The 21,366-nt window shown below is 37.7% G+C and overlaps 1 protein-coding gene across 2 annotated transcripts in view; it reads left to right on the forward strand.

Annotated features, from left to right (window-relative positions):
* ephb2b (eph receptor B2b) overlaps positions 1-21,366 on the forward strand; it is a 182,630-nt gene that overhangs the window by 107,821 nt on the left and 53,443 nt on the right. For both annotated transcript variants that reach the window (XM_073876124.1, XM_073876125.1), the window contains exons 4-5: positions 5,716-5,871; positions 8,977-9,312. In XM_073876124.1, the coding sequence (XP_073732225.1) occupies positions 5,716-5,871; positions 8,977-9,312 (492 nt within the window). The remainder of the gene's footprint in view (positions 1-5,715; positions 5,872-8,976; positions 9,313-21,366) is intronic.

Consider the following 21,366-nt stretch of genomic DNA (forward strand, 5'->3'; position numbering starts at 1 on the left):
GTTTGAAAGAACGCCAAAAGGTTCATTCCTTTTCAGCATAGATGTTGAAATGCAACAACCAAGTTCTTGTTCAGCAATCGCGGCGTAAATGAGTTTCAGCTATTCTGAAGCAAATTAACTTGAGCTTAAATTTAGATCTGTTCGTTTGGCAAAGACTAGCACATCTGGTCACCAACATAACTGTCTTGGTAAACCTGCCTCAACAGAAAAACCTGGTTGCCATCTTTACCAGCTGTATTCTGCTGGATCTGATTATGGATCTGAGCTGGTATTGTCAGCAGGGGTGGTATTTCGAAATTACCTCCTGCCTTCTCTGCAAAACAGCAAATTAATCACGTTTGCCTAAAAACATGGCTTCAAGATGTCTCAAAAGCATCCTTACATGTTGTTTGCTATACAAACAGGTTTCAAATTTGCACCAAAAAAACAAAGAGGCAGTATTTTTTGCATGCCGGGTGCACAGGAGAAACTTTGTGATCAAACAACGCGACAGTTTGTAATCTGGATGTATGCTGTATCAAAGCCCTGATGTGTTCTTTAATCAGGGTTTTTCTCGTCCCTGGGGCTACAGCTGACACTGCTTTTCTCCTCATCCTCAAATTGCATTCTTCCACACAGGGTTGTTCTCGAATGCGTCAGCGGCCATGTTCAACACAGTACCCACGTTTTGAGCAGGGATCTGCTCTGGCTGACATTAGTTCTACTGGTTGGCTGGAACCATCTGGAAGCAAGTAGGGAGACAAGCAAGGTCATGCCCAGACGCCAAGTGGCGGAGTCAGCCGTGGATACTCGGTGCCCTCCTCCCCCTTTATTCGTCAATGTGGTGTAGACTAACACTCTCTAGGATACTGGCTGGGTTTGTAGAGGAAGATCCGGCCCTCTCCATAAATTTTTCTGTAGGAATGCACATATTTGTTTTTTCAGTAGGTTTTTCAAGCAGTCCAATAACAATTGTAAAAAAAAGTGAAAGTTGGATAAACTTGAAAAGTTACTTCAATTGGTAAAAAATAGATTTTTTAAACAATAGTTTTCTCACTTAATTTTTTTTTGTAAAGATGACATTTTTTAGGTGTTGTTCACCTTAAAATTTTTACTTAAAGCTGGAAATTTACGTAAAAAATACAATTTTAAGCGTTAAAAAAGAGTAGATTTTCACTTTTTACAGTGTACAATGTGTGTGTGTGGTAATACCAATATCTGATTAATAATATCTGACCTTTTCTTTATAAGTCTATAACAGTCCAATGCCTTTTCTGACACCTTTTGATTGACAGGACATAGTTTAGTCATCCTGTTTTTTTCTATATCAAATATAAAAATGTTTAAAAAACAAGATATATTTAATTTAATGGGACATATCATGAAATTTTTTTTTTCCATGTTTAAGTGGTTTAATTGGGTCCCCAGTGCCTCTATCAACCTAGAAAATGGGAAAAAGGACAACCCAGTAACTTTGTTTTGGTAAACTATTCTCTGCAAGACTGCGAAAAAAGGGATCATTCAGATTTCGCTCCCTATGTGACATAGAAAAGGGAACTTATTGTAATAATACAGCCCCTTAATCTCCAACCATGGCACCGCAATTTAGTGCCGAGAAGGTGAGAGAGAGAGAGAGAGAGAGAGAGAGAGAGAGAGAGAGAGAGAGAGAGAATGGCAATTTAACTTGCTAAAGTAAATTATTTATAGGGTATTTTGAGCTAAAATTTCAAATACACACTTTGGGGACACGGAAGACTTATTTTACATCTTTAAAAAGTCGCATGAATTATCCCCTTTAAAGGAATAGTCTACTCATTTTCAATATTAAAATATGTTATTACCGTAACTAAGAATTGTTGATACATCCCTCTATCATCTGTGTGCGTGCACGTAAGTGCTGGAGCACGCTGCGGCGCTTCGATAGCATTTAGCTTAGCCCCATTCATTCAATGGTACCATTTAGAGATAAAGTTAGAAGTGACCAAACACATCAACGTTTTTCCTATTTAAGACGAGTAGTTATAAGAGCAAGTTTGGTGGTACAAAATAAAACGTAGCGCTTTTCTAAGTGGATTTAAAAGAGGAACTATATTTTATGGCGTAATAGCACTTTTGGGAGTACTTCGACTCGGTGCAGTAACACCCTCCCTCTCCCATTATGAGAGTGAGAAGGGGAGCGGACTTTTCAGGCAAGTCGAAGTACTCCCAAAAGTGCTATTACGCCATAAAATATAGTTCCTCTTGTAAATCCGCTTAGAAAAGCGCTACGTTTTATTTTGTACCACCAAACTTGCTCGTATAACTAGTCGTCTTAAATAGGAAAAACGTTGATGTGTTTGGTCACTTCTAACTTTATCTCTCTGATTTATCTCTGAGCTAAATGCTATCGAAGCGTCGCAGCGCGCTCCAGTGCTTACATGCACGCACACAGATGATAGAAGGATGTATCAACAATTCCCAGTTAAGGTAACAACATATTTCAACATTGAAAATGAGTAGACTATTCCCTTAAGAAGCAAAATTACATATTAGGGTTTTTCTTAAGAAAAAATAGTTTTTTTAACTTAAAATATTTCTCACATTTTTTACAAAAAGTCTAAATAAGTACAAAAATATCCCCCCCCCAAAAAAAAATATTAATAAGTTGTTTCTCTGTTTACAATAGTTTTTCTTTTAACTCTTTTATTTTAATATTACTACTCAGCAACACTTTACAATAAATTTGTATTTGTTACCATAAGTAATAGTAAATGCATTAGATAACATAAACTAAAAATTAACAATTTATTTTATTCATCATTTAAATGTTATTTAGTTTATTGTGCATTAACTAATGTTAACAAATATAATAAAACAAACCGTTTTAGTTAAAAATGTTGTAAGATAAATAATTAGTAAATGATGAAATAATATGAACTAAGATTAATAAATATGCTGTACAAGTATCATTTATTTTAGCGCATGTTAGATAACTAAGATGAACAAATATAACCTGATTGTAAACTGTAATATTTTTTTTACAAAAAAAAAAAAAAAAACTCAGCAGTATTGACAAATATAAAAAATGTTTATTTTAAATGAACATTTGATGACCTTTTCCCACGTCACTGCATTGAGGTCCGTTCTGTTTTGTATTCGCTGCCACTGCTGATTTTGATTACCTTTCTGTCATTGTTAAGCAATCTGAGTTTCATCCCAATTCCTGAAGACTTGCAGTAGCTCCTGTCTCGGGTACTCCGGTGACAATTTCTCGAATACACCAGTCTCATATTTCACTTTACACATGACCAGTTTTCCCATAAATCATTTGAAAAGAAAAACATGTCAAAGCTAATATTAAACCAATGTGCCCTATTGCGTCCATTTCTGAACACTTATTATAGTCTCGTTCATGTGGGATTTTCAGCCATGCTTATACGCCGAGATACAGCGGGCAGAGTGCGCTTTTGCACGTGTATGCATGCATGCTAAAATCAAGAGAGCTGTCAAATTCGTGGTGGAGACTTACAGGAACTTGTAAGCTGCATTTGGGAAAGACTACGTTTGCTTAAACCCTTAAGAGGGAGAAAATGCGCAGGCGTTTTCAGAATAGGAATTAAAGCGCGGATGTGTTGAGTGCAATGAGGGAATGTAAAAACAAGCGTATGTGTGTGTCATTGTGTGGGTGTCTGAAGTGTTCCTGTAGCTGAGCCGGGCCTGTGGTTCACAGAGGTGTTGAAATGGGATCCAGAGACAGTCCGAGCGAGTAGGTGAGAGGAAATAGGGAATAGCACCCTTTCTTTCTGAAACGTTTTACCGAAATAACAGCTCCCATTTAATGACCACTGGGCACTAGTTAACCTTTCCCCTCTGTGATTGAGCTGTAAGAATATGATCTCACCACCTCAGCGGATGTGAAGTCCGACGTGTTTGCACATAAGAGCGAAGCCGAGCCCCAACCGGAGTTGCTTTCAGCAAATAAACCCGCACAGACATTTTCCTTGGCCGGCACGCTGCACAAATCCTTGCTGTGATTGCCAGCTAAGACTATAGAGGCCGAAGCGTCTATATTTAATTGCTTTTAGGTCCCCTAAAATGATATTGAAGGTATGTTCAAACCATTTGGCGTGGATGCAAGGTCACCCATTAGGAATGGGGTGACGGGTTTTTCAAACTTGGCCAACCGAGACGGCCTCTCCCTCCAGATGTGGGTGGATCTGCGCTTTCCTTGTGGTCTTTTTTCACTTGCTCACAGAGCCGGGTTAGTAGTGGGATATACTCATTCTAGCCAAGTGTTCGTCACATTTCCCACTGGTTGGGAAGTGCTTTGTTTGTTCGGTATGGAGACATGCAACATGAAAACTGGCCAGATCCGAAAGTACTCCAGGGAATTCCAGCTTGTACACAAGAAAATCTATTCTTGTTCTCTGGTAAACCAAACCTACAGTAATAACAGAGCCAATCTGAAATCAAAACTGACCATATATAGTTTCTTAATACATCATCAACTTATTGTGCATGTTTTTTTATGTATATTACTCGTAAAATTGCACATAATCTTTTATAAAAGCATGAAGGCTCCAAATCTGAAATGTTAGCTGATAGCTATTTCAGTAGGCGTTGCTTTAGGATACTGTTTGGCTAGGTGAGGCACATCTAAATCAGTAATTCTCAAAGTGTGGTCCGCGGACCACTAGTGGTCCGCCAAACCCCCCCAGTGGTCCAACAAAAGATGACCTAAACTAGGCAAGTGTTTATACAATCGTCACTTATTTAAGTAGATTTTTAATGCACTTGCAAAACTGTGATATCAGTTCTTGCCATTCTGTTTTAATAAATGGATCGGTGGCTAAACCAAAGAGGAGTCAAAAGTTTTTTTCATATGTGCAGTTTGTTGTTCATATTAAGCTGTAACTCATTTCACATTTACTTATTCAAATGAAATAAAATTCATATAATAATTTCTGAACATAGCATTGCTTTTGTGTAAAAAATTAGTTTTTGAGTTGAAACAGTTGCATATTAAACTTAAATTTGGCTTGTCCTTCCTATTTTGTTGTTTTTTGGGGGCATGTTAAGAGTGGGATTCTGTTAGGTGGTCCTCAGAAAAAAAATTGAAGATAAAGTGGTTCTTGGGCTGAAAAAGTTTGAGAAACACTGCTCTAAATAATCCTACTATAATCCTATGCAATGCTATACTAGTTTTTTCTCACCATATTCTGTTTTACATTGGAAATAAATGACATTATAAAAAGTAAAATTGGTCACAAATGCTGTTTTACATGTTACTGTCAAGATATTCCCCATAGAGATACCTGTAAATGCTGGATAAAGGTAGAAAGAGATAATGTGTGTTACCTGGAGAGACTTCTCTTAAACTAGCTATACAGTGCTATCTTTGTGTGGATTAACAGATAGAGCTACTTTACACAAGTACTTAAACGCAAATGCTTCTACAGTATCTTTGTAATTTCATATGTCATTGTTCCAACACATGTCAGTGCGATTTGTAAAGCAAACGTTTTCTGCTGTCATGCGAGAGCACAGAATTTAAATTATTCAGCTCATACTGTACACTGAACGTGCTATGTTTAGCCATATTGCTGCTTCTTAGATGTGTGAAACGCTCTTACATGTGTTTCAGCTCCAGTGGCCCATTATTTCTTTGCCGTGTTATAGCCCTTGGCTATCATGTGATATTAAAGAGTTGACAGTATACTCCCTTCAGTTCTCCTCATTGCTGCCTCTCTGTTTCAGCATGCCCCTCGGGTTTCTTCAAGACGGCTCAAGGTGATGAGAAATGCCTGCAGTGTCCAATCAACAGTCGCACCACCAACGACGGAGCTACCACCTGCGTCTGCAGAAACGGATATTACCGCACGGATTCAGACCCCTTGGAGATGCCCTGCACAAGTACATACTTTCATCTAAGCTTTAATTATGCTTGAAATTGCTTAACGTATACAGTTCAGTTTCAAAGAACAGTGAAGATATAATTTTTTTTAAATGTAGGTACATTGAAAGCTAATTTTATGTCGTGATAGACGAAAGCTGAAGTGGGTGTAAAGGCACGCCGGAAGTATGGCAATTGAGACGCAGCGTCTCGTTCCCTTCTCAGGGAACCAGGGTTACATATGTAACCCAAGATGTTTTAAACAGCAGAACTGTATTTAATTTAGCACAAACAAGAAAACATACACTCACCTAAAGGATTATGAGGAACACCTGTTCATTTCTCATTAACGCAATTATCTAATCAATCAATCACATGGTAGTTGCTTCAATGCATTTAGGGGTGTGGTCCTGGTCAAGACAATCTCCTGAAATCCAAACTAAATGTCAGAATGGGAAAGAAAGGTGATTTAAGCAATTTTGAGCGTGGCATTGTTGTTGGTGCCAGATGGGCCAGTCTGAATTTTTCACAATCTGCTCAGTTACTGGGATTTTCACGCACAACCATTTCTAGGGTTTACAAAGAATGTGAAAAAGGAAAAACATCCAGTATGTGGCAGTCCTGTGGGCAAAAATGCCTAGTTGATGCTAGAGGTCAGAGGAGACTTAGCCGACTTATTCAAGCTGATAGAAGAGCAACTTTGACTGAAATAGCCACTCATTACAACCGAGGTATGCAGCAAAGCATTTGTGAAGCCACAACATGCACAACCTTGAGGCGGATGGGCTACAACAGCAGAAACCCCCACCGGGTACCACTCATCTCCACTACAAATAGAAAAAAGAGGCTAAAATTTGCACAAGCTCACCAAAATTAGACAGTTGAAGACTAAAAAAAATGTTGCCTGGTCTGATGAGTCTCGATTTCTGTTGAGACATTCAGATGGTAAAGTCAGAATGAGAACATGGATCCATCATGCCTTGTTACCACTGTGCAGGCTGGTGGTGTTGGTGTAATGGTGTGGGGGATGTTTTCTTGGCCCACTTTAGGCCCCTTAGTGCCAATTAGGCATCATTTAAATGCCACGGCCTACCTGAGCATTGTTTCTGACCATGTACATCCCTTTATGACCACCATGTACCCATCCTCTGACGGCTACTTCCAACAGGATAATGCACCATGTCACAAAGCTCGAATCATTGCAAATTGGTTTCTTGAACATGACAATGAGTTCACTGTACTAAAATAGCCCTCACAGTCACCAGATCTCAACCCAATAGAGGATCTTTGGGATGTGGTGGAACGTGAGCTTCGTGCCCTGGATGTGCATCCCACAAATCAACTGCAAGACGCTATCCTATCAATATGGGCCAACATTTCTAAAGAATGCTTTCAGCACCTTTTTGTATCAATGCCACGTAGAATTAAGGCAGTTTTTAAGGCGAAAGGGGTCAAACACAGTATTAGTATGGTTTTCCTAAAAATCCTTTAGGTGAGTGTATACCTTTCATACGTACCTTAAACGAATAGGTGAATTGGTGAATAACTTGTCCTATTTGTCCTAATCTAGCACCATTAGACCCTATACACACTAGAACAATTGTTATTTGACGGGAGATTGATTGCGATTCTGATCTACTTTTTTAACTTCAGCATAAACAACTTCTGCAATGGGAGATATTTACTTTAACTTTAACCGAAATCACTTTTTAAGTAGCCTCTTTCTGGGTTAGTGACATCACAACCCCCAAAATGTACATAGACCCTGCCCCCGGGAACACACAGCAAAGCCTTTTTTGAAACAGCCAATAACAACACGGACAGCTAACCAATCTGAGCATATTGAGTATTTCTGAGGGAGGGGCTTCATAGATCCAGAAACTAAACAGCTTGTTATTATTAGGATGGAGGGGTGCATAATTAGAGTAAAATATATGAAAAATAATGTGTTTTTAAACAAAGCATAAACACAGCCCCTTTAATAAAACTTCCACCTAATTTGTAATTATAGACTCCTCATTTATCACTGATAGCCCTTTAGTAAGCCTCGATATTGTATCTAACCCCAGACTCATCCCAGCAAACATTTTCTTTGTGTCATCCACCATAAAATAGACAGTACACATCTTTACCATGACAAGCAAACAGCAGCAATTTCTTCATTCACACACTGACTCCAGATCAGGCAGAGTAGAATTGAGCCATGGCCCTATTATTGAAACAGATGAGGCCACGAAGACTAAATTGAGAGAGGGAAACAACTCCTTATGCTATTGTGAGCATCACGTTTTTGTCCCTCGCTGAATGAGTCAGAGAAGCGTACAGGGGCGAGGCGGGGGCCAAGAAGAAGGGGAAAGCAAGGAGCGAAACAGAAAGATAATTTGAGCTTTCGACAAAAGCCATTTTCAAACGCCGGCCCTGGGAGCAGAGCAGCTGTTGCAGAGTTGAAGCTCAGTGGGCCTTGGCTTGATTAAAAAGATCAAACAGCAGCCATTACCGCACACTAACCTGGGAATGGGATGTTTAGAAACGTTTTTGCATGCGACAGAGGTTTTTGCAGCCGTAACTTCCAGACACGAATGCCTTTTGATGGGCTCACAGCTAAAAAAGCAGTAAATAACTGTAATTAATTGGAGCCTTTATTTTGTGAAAGCTTTTTTATAAGGGCGAGGGGCGCTGGGTTGTTTTTTGATTATCGCTTGCTTCTAGCAGAGCACCCTGTGTAATTGGGAGCACATGCCGGTGAAAGATAAACAGGGGGTATTGTTAGCTTTAGTTGGGCTGTCAGTCAGAGGGAAGTCTCTGAGATGCTCTTTGTTTGTTGGGTCCTCGCTGTCCTTCAAACTTACTTTTCATGAGCAAACGCAAATTATGTTTACAAACACAGAAACAGCAAACCCCCCCCATGTAACTCCCAACATAGTGAATAATCTGTGTCACCAGACCCAAATAAGCCTGTGATTTCTGTGATGTTATCATGACTGCAATTGGCAGTATAAGAATACACAATGTGACATTTCAAACCCTTGCAGTTAAACTGTATCATTCAATCCAGCCGTCTGACTTTGAAAATCAAACCGTGCTCAGGCCATTTTGCTAATTCGCACATCTCTCCGCATTTTCAGCTGTGCCGTCGGCCCCTCAAAACGTAATCTCCAGCGTCAACGAGACATCGCTGATGCTGGAATGGAGTTCTCCACGGGAGACCGGCGGTCGCGACGACGTGGTCTACAACATCATCTGCAAGAGCTGCGGAGGAGGCAGGGGGGGCTGCACGCGCTGCGGGGACAACGTTCAGTTTGTCCCACGGCAGCTGGGACTCACAGAGACCCGGGTCTTTATAAGCGACCTACTGGCCCACACGCAGTACACCTTCGAGGTCCAGGCTGTCAATGGAGTATCGGATCAGAGCCCTTATTCTCCGCAATATGCATCGGTTAACATCACAACTAATCAGGCTGGTAAGTCTACACCTTTAGAAAACTTTATTGTGATTCATGTTTAACTGGGCAAACAGGGTGACATTTAACACTCTCAGAAAAGGTACTCTCACTGGGGTGGTACCCTTTTAAAGGAAAACACCACTGTTTTTCAATATTTTACTATGTTCTTACCTCAACTTAGACTAATTAATACATACCTATCTTTTTCAATGCGTGCACTTAATCTTTGTACAGCGCGTCGTGAATGTGTTAGCATTTAGCCTAGCCCCATTTATTCCTTAGGATCCAAACAGGGATGAATTTAGAAGCCACCAAACACTAGTTTTTCCTATTTAAAGACTGTTACATAAGTAGTTACATGAGTAAGTATGGTGGCACAAAATAAAATGTGGCGATTTTTTTAGGGAATAAAATATGAGAACTATATTGTATGGCGGAAGAGCACTTAGTTTGCAGGACTTCGACCTCAGGCGCAGTAATATTGACAGAAGTTTGAGCTAGAGGTAGAGTTGTCAGGAGTGATGATGTTACTGCGCCCGAGGTCGAAGTGCTGCAAACTAAGTGCTCTTCCGCCATACAATATAGTTCTTATTTTTATCCGCTTAAAAAATGGCCACGTTTTGTGCCACTATGCATACTCGTGTAACAACTCATGTAACAGTTTTTAAATAAGGAAAACATGGAAGTGTTTGGTGGCTTCTAAATTCATCCCTGTTTGGATCCTAAGGAATGAATGGGGCTAGGCTAAATGCTAACACATTCACAACACGCTATACAAAGATTAAGTGCACACATTGTTAAAAGATAGGTATGTATTAATTTATCAAGTTGATGTAAGAACATAGTAAAATATTGAAAAAACGGTGGTGTTTTCCTTTAAGGGTGCATATTAGTACCTCAAAGGGTATCGTCCCAGCGATAGCTTTTGTACCTTTCTTTCTGACAGCGTATTTTTACATCACCCTTTCTAGTAACTAAGAAACCTTAGGTACCAAGCGAATCAATTTGAATTTGATTCTGTGAGTCACAGTCCGATTCCAAAACGATTCTTGCTGCAATCTTCTCAATTTTCTGTAAGTGGGGGGAAACACTGCCAAGTTAAGATGGCTTTTGACCAATTTCTGTTTTGAATTCTACATAGGAGCCATAATAAAATGTATTAAATTGAAATAAAATTTGAAAATAATATTTAAATAAATCTTTATGTCTCCATCAAGAATCGTTTGAGAAAGAATCACAATGCATCTAAATTCCCATGCACACACTGTTTGATTTAATAGATACAGATTTACAGCAATGCAACTCACTTTGTTACCTTCACATTACTCTCTCTGGTTCAAACAAACCACGGGACCATCTCACCATGAGATTAGACCTAATTCTCAGAAACTCAACGTGATGCATGTTGAATCGAACCCAAACCATTGTGGGACAGATTATCCGGAGCCTAGGATCTCTCCAGCCAATGATGACTTTTAATGAAAAACAGCTTCTTGCTACTGATTAGACAAAGTTTTTCCTCTCCTGAAGCAACGGCCATGGCTGGAAGACAGACTACAATCAGGCGCTGTCGTTGCAAAGGCGGAGGAGGCTTTTTCCCCCTCCGCTCATGCCATTGTGGTTTAGATTACTGTGTTCCAATTATTTCAGAGGGGCTACAGCATTGATTGTTCTTTAAGTGTCCGTATGAAATGTGTGCTGATCGTGCCAGATCGGTGCTCAGAGCTTTAAGGCGCTCAAACTGAGACAGCTATTATTTTATGTTCTTTATCCATGCTGGCAACAGGCAGAACATCAGACCCATCCACAGTTTAGCCTAGTAAAGCTCCTTGTTCAAACAGCTAAAAGTATTTTAATTGGTTCTGACACATTGCTAACTTTAAAATTCAAGTCTTTTCTGGTATTCGCAGCTCCAAAGGGGATTTTATTCAGTCTGGTGTGCAAAAAACGAGGTGGGCGAGATGTACCTTTGAATTCTGCGAGTGTTTATATCATCAGGGCAAACGATGAGGCCGCTGGCTCAAAGCATGCTGGGAGAGCGAATTGAGTAGAGGTGTTTTATAAAGTAGCCTGCAGAGACTGCATTCAACCATCACACTGAGTACACAGAGAGGCAGTTTAACACAAACAAATACACAATATCATTACACAACTCTCTGGAACACTTGACGCTGATTGGTCAATGGCTGCATTAGGATGTATATGAAAGTTATGTATAATGAGTCCCCAAATGTTTATTTCACTGTTTAGTATGGCAACATACCAGTGATAATTTGATGTTTCTCATGTCATTCTTTTTGAAATCGCTGCCAGGACTTATGAGTAATAGAAATGACCAGATTTTCAGAAGCTACATTGAAGCCAACTTAAATGTGAGCTATCTAGTCCATGTAAAAAGTTAGTTGGGTTGCAGATTAACCATTGAAGAGCTAAGATGCAAAAGCCGTTAACAATGACAAAGTGATATTAACCGAATTCTCTCAGCACGTCTTATAAGTTCATTAAAGACCTTTGTGTATGAATTGGATGAATGACGGCACACAAATCAACCATGGATCACATCTAAACTTTTCCATTGTGAGTACTTGGAAGTGAATACAACCCAAATGTGGCAGTCACATAATTTACAGCGCCCCCTAATTAGTTTCTTCAGTTTTACATTCTGTCTTTCATCTTTTGCAACGTTTCTAGTTGCATATTTATTGAGTTTGGCTCTGTGACTGTTTACTCTGTCTTGTCCAAAGATGTGTTTTTTTAGAAGTGGAAGTTTTTTTTTACAAAAAAGCTTGCATGCACTTGGAGGGTTTGGCAGCCAAAAAAGACTAATTAGTTAAATATCAATAAAATGACTAAAGTGGCATTTGTGAAAATAAGGCATTTCAATAACTGACTGACTAATAAGCTTTTCATTGCCATTAACTCTTTCCCCTCATCAATTAGGAGAAAACATTTCCCTGCCAATGACGCTTTCCTGATGAGTTTATCTGTAATTCCGATCTTATCCACTAGATGGCTAATTTATAAAAAAAACGAAGCAAAGTTAATTTTACAAATTTTAAACTCTGTGTGTGTTTTGATAATCGTTCTGAATCTGATCTCTAACAAAATTCCTTTACACAAATGCAATTATTATAGCTTTTTCCTCAAAATTTGGTATTTTTGAAGAAACCTACACTGAAAAAAATATTAATTCAATTTACTCAATTTTTTAAGGTAAGTGGTTGCAATCAATTTATTTAAGCTACATTTAAACAAAAGTTTTTTTGTTTTGTTTTGTATTTCGAATGTTTTGTTTAAATGTAGCTTAAATAAATTAATCGTGACCACTTACCTCAAAAAAATTAGTAAATTGTCATTTTTTTCAGTGTACCCATATTTAAGAGGTTATAAAAAGAGAACAAATGAAGATAGGATGAAACTTTTTTCCCATTTTGTTTAATTGTTTGAAAGCATAGGGTCTGTTGTTTCATTTCATATATTTGTATGTTTATATATTTATAGAAGAAAAAAATCCTGGAAGGCATTTTGTGAAACTTTACAAAAAATGCTGGCAGGCAACTTTTTATAAAAAAAAAGCTGGCGGGGAATGAGTTAAAGTGAAATTACTGAACCTAAGGATAAAACCCCGTTGACAAAAATGCTAATTTACCAGAAAACATGCCAGATGCACTTAGGGGGTTTTGCATCTAAGCATATAGGTATTATTCCTTAAACATATCCCTAAAATCATGTGCAAAAGTACGACCAACTATCACAAATAAAAGCTCAAACTATTTATTCCTCCTAACTAATTTCACTGGCCTTCATTCATGCAGCCAACTATGAAAATCCAATTAACAAAGAAATGTGTGTGTGGATGCAACACCTTAAATAGTGTCACTGAAACACTTTTAATTTAAAAAGTTGCAAAACATGCACAAAGGAGGTCTCAGAAGAGAATAAGTCATCTAATAAACTGACAGGGGGATCCAGTAAAGACTTCAACTTTTTACATTAAGTTTCTTAACAGTTACACTAAGTGCACTTGAGACATTTAGGAGACTTGTGAAAGTTTGTGAAACTGCCATGGGAACTGGTTGATGAGACTTTAAGTGTTTTTCAGACACAAAAATCAACTGATCAGATAAATACAGAAAGATGGTAACATTTCCTTTAGCAGAATTAGCTCAGCAGCATTTTTGGGCCAAACTTTATTGGTCCACATATATTCCACCTGGAAAAGCGATGAGACTTTGTGCTTACTACTCAGACCTTACATTTGTGTTACAACATTGGTAATAAAAGCAGTCTTGATGCATACAAGCTTTTAGTTTATTGGATTTGTAACAATCCTTTATGTAAATGCGTATTCATTTGTTAATGTTCTGTAGAAAATGCTAGGTAAAAATGTTAAAAGGGCTGACGTCACTACTATGACAGTGCATTAGTATTATTTCAAAAGAGAAAGCGGGCCTGATTTTCCACGATTTAACATCTTTATTAGTATATAAATGAGTTTTGCTTTTATATACATTTTTATACCTTAATTGTTCTCCATATGTTTTCACTCTGCGTTTACCCTGCTGTAACCCATGCTCCCTTTATTCTGGGTTCTTGTCTGCTGTTGGGGTGTTTTGCCTTTGCTCTGCCTGTCACTTTGGATTAGCAGCCCTCGGACCTCCATCAGGGGGAGCTGTGAAAGTACTCACACCAGCTCCCTGTTAGCAGGCCGGGCCCCCTGGGACAGGGCACTAGGACTGAGAGGCCTGGGTCAGTCTACCAGGCCTTTAATTTCGTCTGGATTGGAGGGCTTTGGGGTTACATAAACATCTTGTCACCCCTCATTAGCAAAGGCGGCTGCGAGCTTTCCCCTGCACTTTTTGCGTTCACAACAGAGCGTACACACTCACGACCAGCCGTATCCAAGTTCAAGCATTAATTAGATGCATTTTCAAGCCTGACTGCCCGGGAGGTGAGGTATGGTCTGAAAAAGAAACAAACAAATAAAAAAATTAGAAGTTACTCCGTGAAAGTATTTAGTGGCACACTTTAACATCTTTAAAAAGCACACAGCTCTCAACCAAGCTTGGCGCAAATCTCATGCATTGTTTTTGGCTGTAGCTGTTGCTGTCATTCCTTTCTCAGGCTTTTTCACGCTGTCATGATCTCACATGCAACACAGCTGAAACGCGACTCAAAAAGCAACATACAAAAAAGCTAAATGTTTCAGTAAAAGTTTGTCTGTTGGACGGTCTTCAAAGTTATACTTAAGCATGATACATCATAGGCTTAAACTGTCTGTGCACACACTTATTAAGGGATGAACAATTCGTAAACACTGCTATTATGGGGAGAGTGTTATGAACTTGGCCTTGAAGAGCTCTTGATGAATTATGACCTGACTGCCCACTAAGTATGAGGTTGGTGTTGGGGTATGCACTGACATGGAATGCAGGGTAAATCCGCCGAAAACTTGCTTTGGTTTGCCTTTTTGGTCAATTTTTTGGTGGAGAGGAATTTTATATTTTTGTAATGATTTCATTATCTAGGTACAGTATAAACTTAAAAATGTAGGCCATTTAAATTTCACTCAAGTTGAAATTGTGAAAAGTGCATTAGGCAATTCATGGCTTAAGGAATCTCTACAAAAACAAGCAAAGACTTAAATAACCTTTAAAATTGTTAAAGATGATCCCGCCAAGATTTAAGTTTAAACCTCACTTGAGTGCTGGATACAATAAATGATGTTTAAAAAAGTCTCAAGTTCATACAGGCAACAAAGAAACTGTTGAAGTACCACAAATAAACCCTTATGGGTTGTTGAGGCCATTTTTTTATGTCTTAATTTGGCCACAACTTTCTCTGTGTTTCAGCAAATGCGTGATTTTTGGTGACAAATCTTACATTAAGACATATTTTGAGAAAATGCTTTTAAATTTTGCAAAACTCAACAATATACCGTGGGCAAATGTATACCCTTTTGGGTTGTTCATGTACAAAAAAGCCACTAAATTAAACGGTAGTAAAAATTTATCAGATATCCATTTATCCATTTTTTTTCATAAATCTGTTAATCACCCTCAGTACTGATCAAAACTACCAAATGCTTACAAAATTTCCATGATTTTAGTTCATAAGCGGTGTCACTAATTTGATATAAAAAACCCCACAAAATTACAGAAAATTTTTTCTTTTAAATTTTTTTACCCTTTTCACAGTCTTGGGCTTTTCAAAGCTTGGTATTAAAAATTTGTCTTCGATGCATTTTTAGTTTTCGTGCAGCATCAGTTTTAATTTTTTTCTCCCTCATTTACTGTTTTTGCCCCATTGACGTCCATTATTATGACATTTTTTGATCGCAAAGCCATGACGCCATATAATCATGCATCTTAAAAGTGTTAATGTAAACAGACATGTGTTTACATGACCTTATACAATGTCAAGTTTTTAAACATAATTGGTGTAAGATCCTGCATATAAGCACGCACATTAACTGTAGACATTTCTCTCTACGTTTGGTGAACAGCCAACTGTTGCATTTAAAAATCTTTCTGTGAAATGTTTGCTATATTTCTTAAAAATACCTGGCAATTGGTTGGATATTTAATTTTTAATGCAGTGACATTTATAAAGTTCCTATATGGCTTTCAGGGGACCAAAAACTTTTCCGGACCGACTGTACATTAAAATATGATGAAGGCAGAGTCTGAATCGACAACAGCAGAGAAGTCAGCCGGTGTCCCTTAGCAGTCTGCACAGAACAGTCTGCTGTACCTCTATAAGTTTAGCAATTTGTCTCAATAGAGGCCACCAGCAAGTTTAACAAAGCCGTATTGAAGAAAGTCACAGTGTTTTATTGACACGTTTTTTACAGAGGCCAGCTGAAATGACGGCCTTGAGCTCTTAGCAACCACAGTAATAGTGTACATCTATGTCAGAAACACAAAAACAGCTTTTACCTTCACCTTCGGCTTTCTCGTACCCTGCAGCTGTGCGACAACAGGGCACAGAAGGTTAATCAGTTATCAAGTAAACCAAATCTGACTCCGGGTCGTTCACTTTACTCTAACACACACACACACAGAGGGAGAGAGAGAGAGAGAGAGAGAGAGAGAGAGAGAGAGAGACAGACAGACAGACAGAATATGCTTGGCCGTTCTTCTCCTTTTGTAAGTTTTATTAGAGCAATGTGTGACAGATATCCTGCAATGTGCAATTTTCCTAAAATAAGAAGCACAAGGAAAGTGTCACTCAAGGGGTCGGTCAGCTTCACTCTTCCCCAGAGAAACAGAGACATGCTGCACTTTACATAAATTTCTGTTGTTCCCTGGGCAGAGAGATGAATATCAGCTATGCTGTCCAAAACCCCATGTGATAGTTCTGGGATTGTCCCACCCAGAGACACAGACCTTCAGTCAACAAAGAAATATAAAAATATAATAATATAAATATAAAACAATAACACTGCAGTAATAACAACTACAGTAATTTACATACTTTTCCATGCTCTGAATTCATCATGACACTGTATTGTCTGCCAGAAAGAGTTTTTTTGCGCGTGAGAAACAAGGTTTGAAACAAAGACAACTTCTTTGAAATATGTCAATGAAATGTGGGTTTGGCAAACTGGTTCTCAGCAGGAAAATACAGAAATAGACTGTGTGTAGTAGAAAGTGATTTTCCAGCCCAGTCACACAAAATTACGTACCTATAGTCACATAATTTTTTGATTCTTTTTCGTGATACTATCACGAATTTCTGTTTATGTGTCATTGTCACGTATTGGTTACTCAACGGTTTTGCCCTATTTTCTTACCATTGTCGCTTCGGTTTAGGGTTAGATTTACATCAAATTACATCCTTACCAAATCCAACTCTAACGCCAGGCGACAATGTTTTAAAATTTAGAAAGTATAAAAAAAATCTGAAAAATTGTATAAACCAATACTTAAAGTGACATCCTAACACAAACACCAAGTCTAACCCTAAACCGAAGCCCAAATGGTTTGAAAATAGGAAGAAGCAGTTGAGTAACCAATACGTGACAATGATACATAAACAGAAATTTGTGATACGATCATGAAAAAACGCGGACATTTGTAACAGTATCATGAAAAAGAATAAAAAAATGACATGACTATAGCTACATAATTTTGTGAGACTGGGTAGGATTATCCCATATATTTTTCTGTTATTTTGTAAAATAACCGGTTTGATATCAAGTGTCACCCCTGTAAAGGTGGTGTGTATAATTTAAATAGTTCAAGTTCAGTTTATTTGTATATAGTTTCGAAACTTTAAGAACCAACCAAAGTGCTAAAAGAAGTAGCATATCTGTGAAATAAATAAATGTGTTGAATGGTTTTATGCATTTATGTACAGTGTCCCGAATTTTCTCAATACTTATGGAGGGCACTGTATGTATATAAAGTACTGTGCAAAAGTCTTAGGCCACCATCACCAGCCACCATCACCAGCTTTTACCAAAGTTTTAATGTCCACCATTATTTATTTTTCACTCTTTTTATTAAAATACAAACAGAAAATACAGGAAATATGTACACAAAATTAAAAGCAAAACAATTTTCAGAACTAAATGTCTTCTTCAGGCATCGGTCAGTATTTAGTGTGACCTTTCTTGGCACAAAACACATTGTGAGCTTTTTTAAGGAGACTGAAGTCCTGAAGTCATTCAATTAAAATTAGAAAGGGTGATTCTCACGAAATCCAGACTTAGAAGGTGTCCAGCATCAGATTTTTTATAAAAGCCGAATTTTTTGAAGACATTTTTTTTCACATATAAGATTAAAGAAATAGTCTACTCATTTTCAATATTAAACTATGTTATTACCTTAACTAAAAATTGTTGATACATCCCTCTATCATCTGTCTGCGTGCACGTAAGCGCTGGAGCGCGCTGCGACACTTCGATAGCATTTAGCTTAGCCCCATTCATTCAATGGTACCATTCAGAGATAAAGTTAGAAGTGACCAAACACATCAACGTTTTTCCTATTTAAGACGAGTAGTTATACGAGCAAGTTTGGTGGTACAAAATAAAACGTAGCGCTTTTCTAAGCGGATTTAAAAGAGGAACTATATTTTATGGTGTAGGGGAGAGCGGGGTAAGTTGTCACACGGGTAAGTTGTCACACTGTTAATAACTCCAACACTAGAGGCTCTATCTCAAAAATCAAATAGCCACTTTATGTGACTTCTTCTTCTATAGTGAACTTCCTGTTCACATGTGGTCAAGATCACTGTAATCTGAGGTTAGCACAATTTTCTTATTTTTCTGCTTAAAAAGTAAAAAAAAATCACTTTACATTTTATGCAATACAACTTTGTTAGGTGTGAATGTTTAAAATGATTATTTTGCACAAAATAGAGGAGACCGTAAAGTGTCTTTTGATACTTTAGCTAAAGTGATATGATGAGCTAAACTTGAGATTTAGACAACATTAGCACACAAGTAAGTATGGGGCAAGTTGTCTCAATGACTTTGGGGCAAGTCGTCACATCTGACAACTTGCCCCTGTACAAACAAACACATCGAACATGCTCAGAAAACATGATATAGAAAAGAATAAGCCTCAATCTAGCAAAAAGCTGTTTCAAAAGAAAGGGAAGCAGAAATCTGGACCTATGAAAAACAAGGCAGCTAAAAGAAGAAAAATCATGCAAGAGTCATCATCAGATGATGAAGAGTGCTTCTGCCTCGTCTGTGTAGAGCCATTTTCAAAGAGTCGTCCAAAGGAGACCTGGGTAAAATGTGTAAAATGCAACAATTGGGCCCATGATGCTTGCACCTCAGGCCAGGCAATTTATGTGTGTCAGAATTGTGATTCTGGAGATGAGTCCTATTAGTCATACAGGGCATCTGTTTTGTTCAGAGGTTAAACATGTTAAGTTAAGCAAGTTATCTGCAGCGTTCCATTCAGTTATCTGGTTTTATGTGAAAGCCATAGAACATTTGAACCAAAGTTCAAAGTAAAGTGGTCTTGCCACTTAATTGAAATGTGCATTATTTGGATTGAAATAATTGTTTTTCCAGATTCTCCAGGCACGGATGTTTATATTTCCAGTTTGGTTTGAGTTTAAAAATTAAAATCAATATTCACAATTAAGTAGTTGTGTTCTTATTTTTAGATAATCTAGTGTGACAACTTACCCGCCCTAGTGTGACAACTTACCCTCCGATGGGGCAAATTGTCACAAGTGCACAGTCACTATTCAACAGTCTACAACTCTGTAATGAGATAAGATATAAAGATGTTATGAATACAACATATATGCCCAAGACTTCCTTCTTTCATTTGGTATGAGATTTATACCATTTTGATGTATGGTGCTCAGTAAATGTTAGACAGTGTGAAAAGTGTGACAACATACCCCGCTCTCCCCTAATAGCACTTTTGGGAGTACTTCGACTTGGCGCATTAACACCCTCCCTCTCACATTATGAGAGGGAGAAGGGGAGCGGACTTTTCAGGCGAGAACTAAAAACTGCTTACCTGGTAGCCATCTTGAGTGTCACTCAATTATGTCCCTTCCAACATTTTTTTTTAAAATGTTAGTTCCTTGAGGGCTTAAACAATGATTGAAAATTGTTGCGGAGGATGAGAACATTTTTCATGGACACATTTATATTCCTTATTATTCTCTCTACATTTACCAATGATCACCAAATAATACCACATGTTTCTTTACTGTAAATGTTTGTAGTATAACATGCACTGAAGCTTTTTATTTTTTAGATTTTTTAATTATAAATGTTCCATGTCAAAGAACCCAAATCCAGTCATGGACACATTGCAGTAATGAAAATTGTCCCCTTAAATGCGGAAAAAAACAACAAAATTGGTTAGTATGATGTCATTTGAAACCATGTGCAAAATAGTACGTGAAGAGATGTTTGTTAGCGTATGCTTCTTATTTTGATACTCTTACTTTGTTTTTACTTTTTTATCAAAATGTTTCATGACACCTCATAAGTCTAATTTCGCGAGAATCACCCAATAGGATTTCATTTCATTTAGGTTTAAGAGATCTTGCAGCTGCCTGCACTGTAAAAAAATTCTGTATAAATTACAATGTTATTGCAGCTGGCAATTTACTGGCAAGAGTTTGTTCAAAGTTAAATAAATTTTAAATATTAACTAGTCTTTATCTTTACAGAATAAAACTATACAATAACGGCCACATTCAAAGAATTCTGGGAACCAGAAATCATCATCAACCTTTATCTGGTTTTTGCTTCTGATTTTGTTTTCCAGAATGTTTTGCTTGATGCTGTTTTTAAATACTTTACACTTCAGCTTATACTTTTATACAGTTTTTAATACTACATACACATTTCTTTTCTGGTTGTATTCTAATAAAGAGACTGAGAAATAATTATATACTATACAATTGCAAAAACAACTAATCTAATGGTAGCATGGTGGCCTAAGACTTTTGCACAGTGCTGTATATAAATGAACATTCATATTATATAATATAATAGTAAATTAAAAAATATATATATTTGTTATAAAAAACTAAAAATAATGCAGAAAGAGAATTATGTAACAGTGAGACTTCTAACATTTCCAGAAAGTTTACTATCTCTCTAATTTTAAATCTTTAAACTATGTCAATTTCTCTCATTACACAAAGTGTTGAAAGTACTTAAAGTATTAATAGCACACACCTATAAAGCAAATTACGGTGAGTCACTGACAGTTTATTTTTCATTATTGCAGATGGTCTCATTTATTTTCTATTTTGTTTCCAGTCTACCGCACTCTTTGACCGCAGCAGTTGTTGTCCATCACTGCATCACAGCAAACTCCTGGCAACATTAGCTCCTGGCCATTAGCTTTCTGCGTGAGAGTCTGGCACACCCAGATAAACGGCCGACCCATATGCTGTTTCCGTCTGCCAGCTTACATCCCGTACTCCGTTGCGTCATACAGCATTATACGCTGCATCTACTGTTTGTTTATTCATTTCATTAGCTCAAGGTGAGCGGTACCACATGTGTCAGGCTTTGCTTAATACCTGAGGAAATGAATTGGTTCCTTATCAGATGGGGAAATCATTGTATGAGTG

The sequence above is a fragment of the Misgurnus anguillicaudatus genome, chromosome 14 (genome assembly GCF_027580225.2).
Source record: "Misgurnus anguillicaudatus chromosome 14, ASM2758022v2, whole genome shotgun sequence".
Taxonomy (NCBI): Eukaryota; Metazoa; Chordata; class Actinopteri; order Cypriniformes; family Cobitidae; genus Misgurnus; species Misgurnus anguillicaudatus.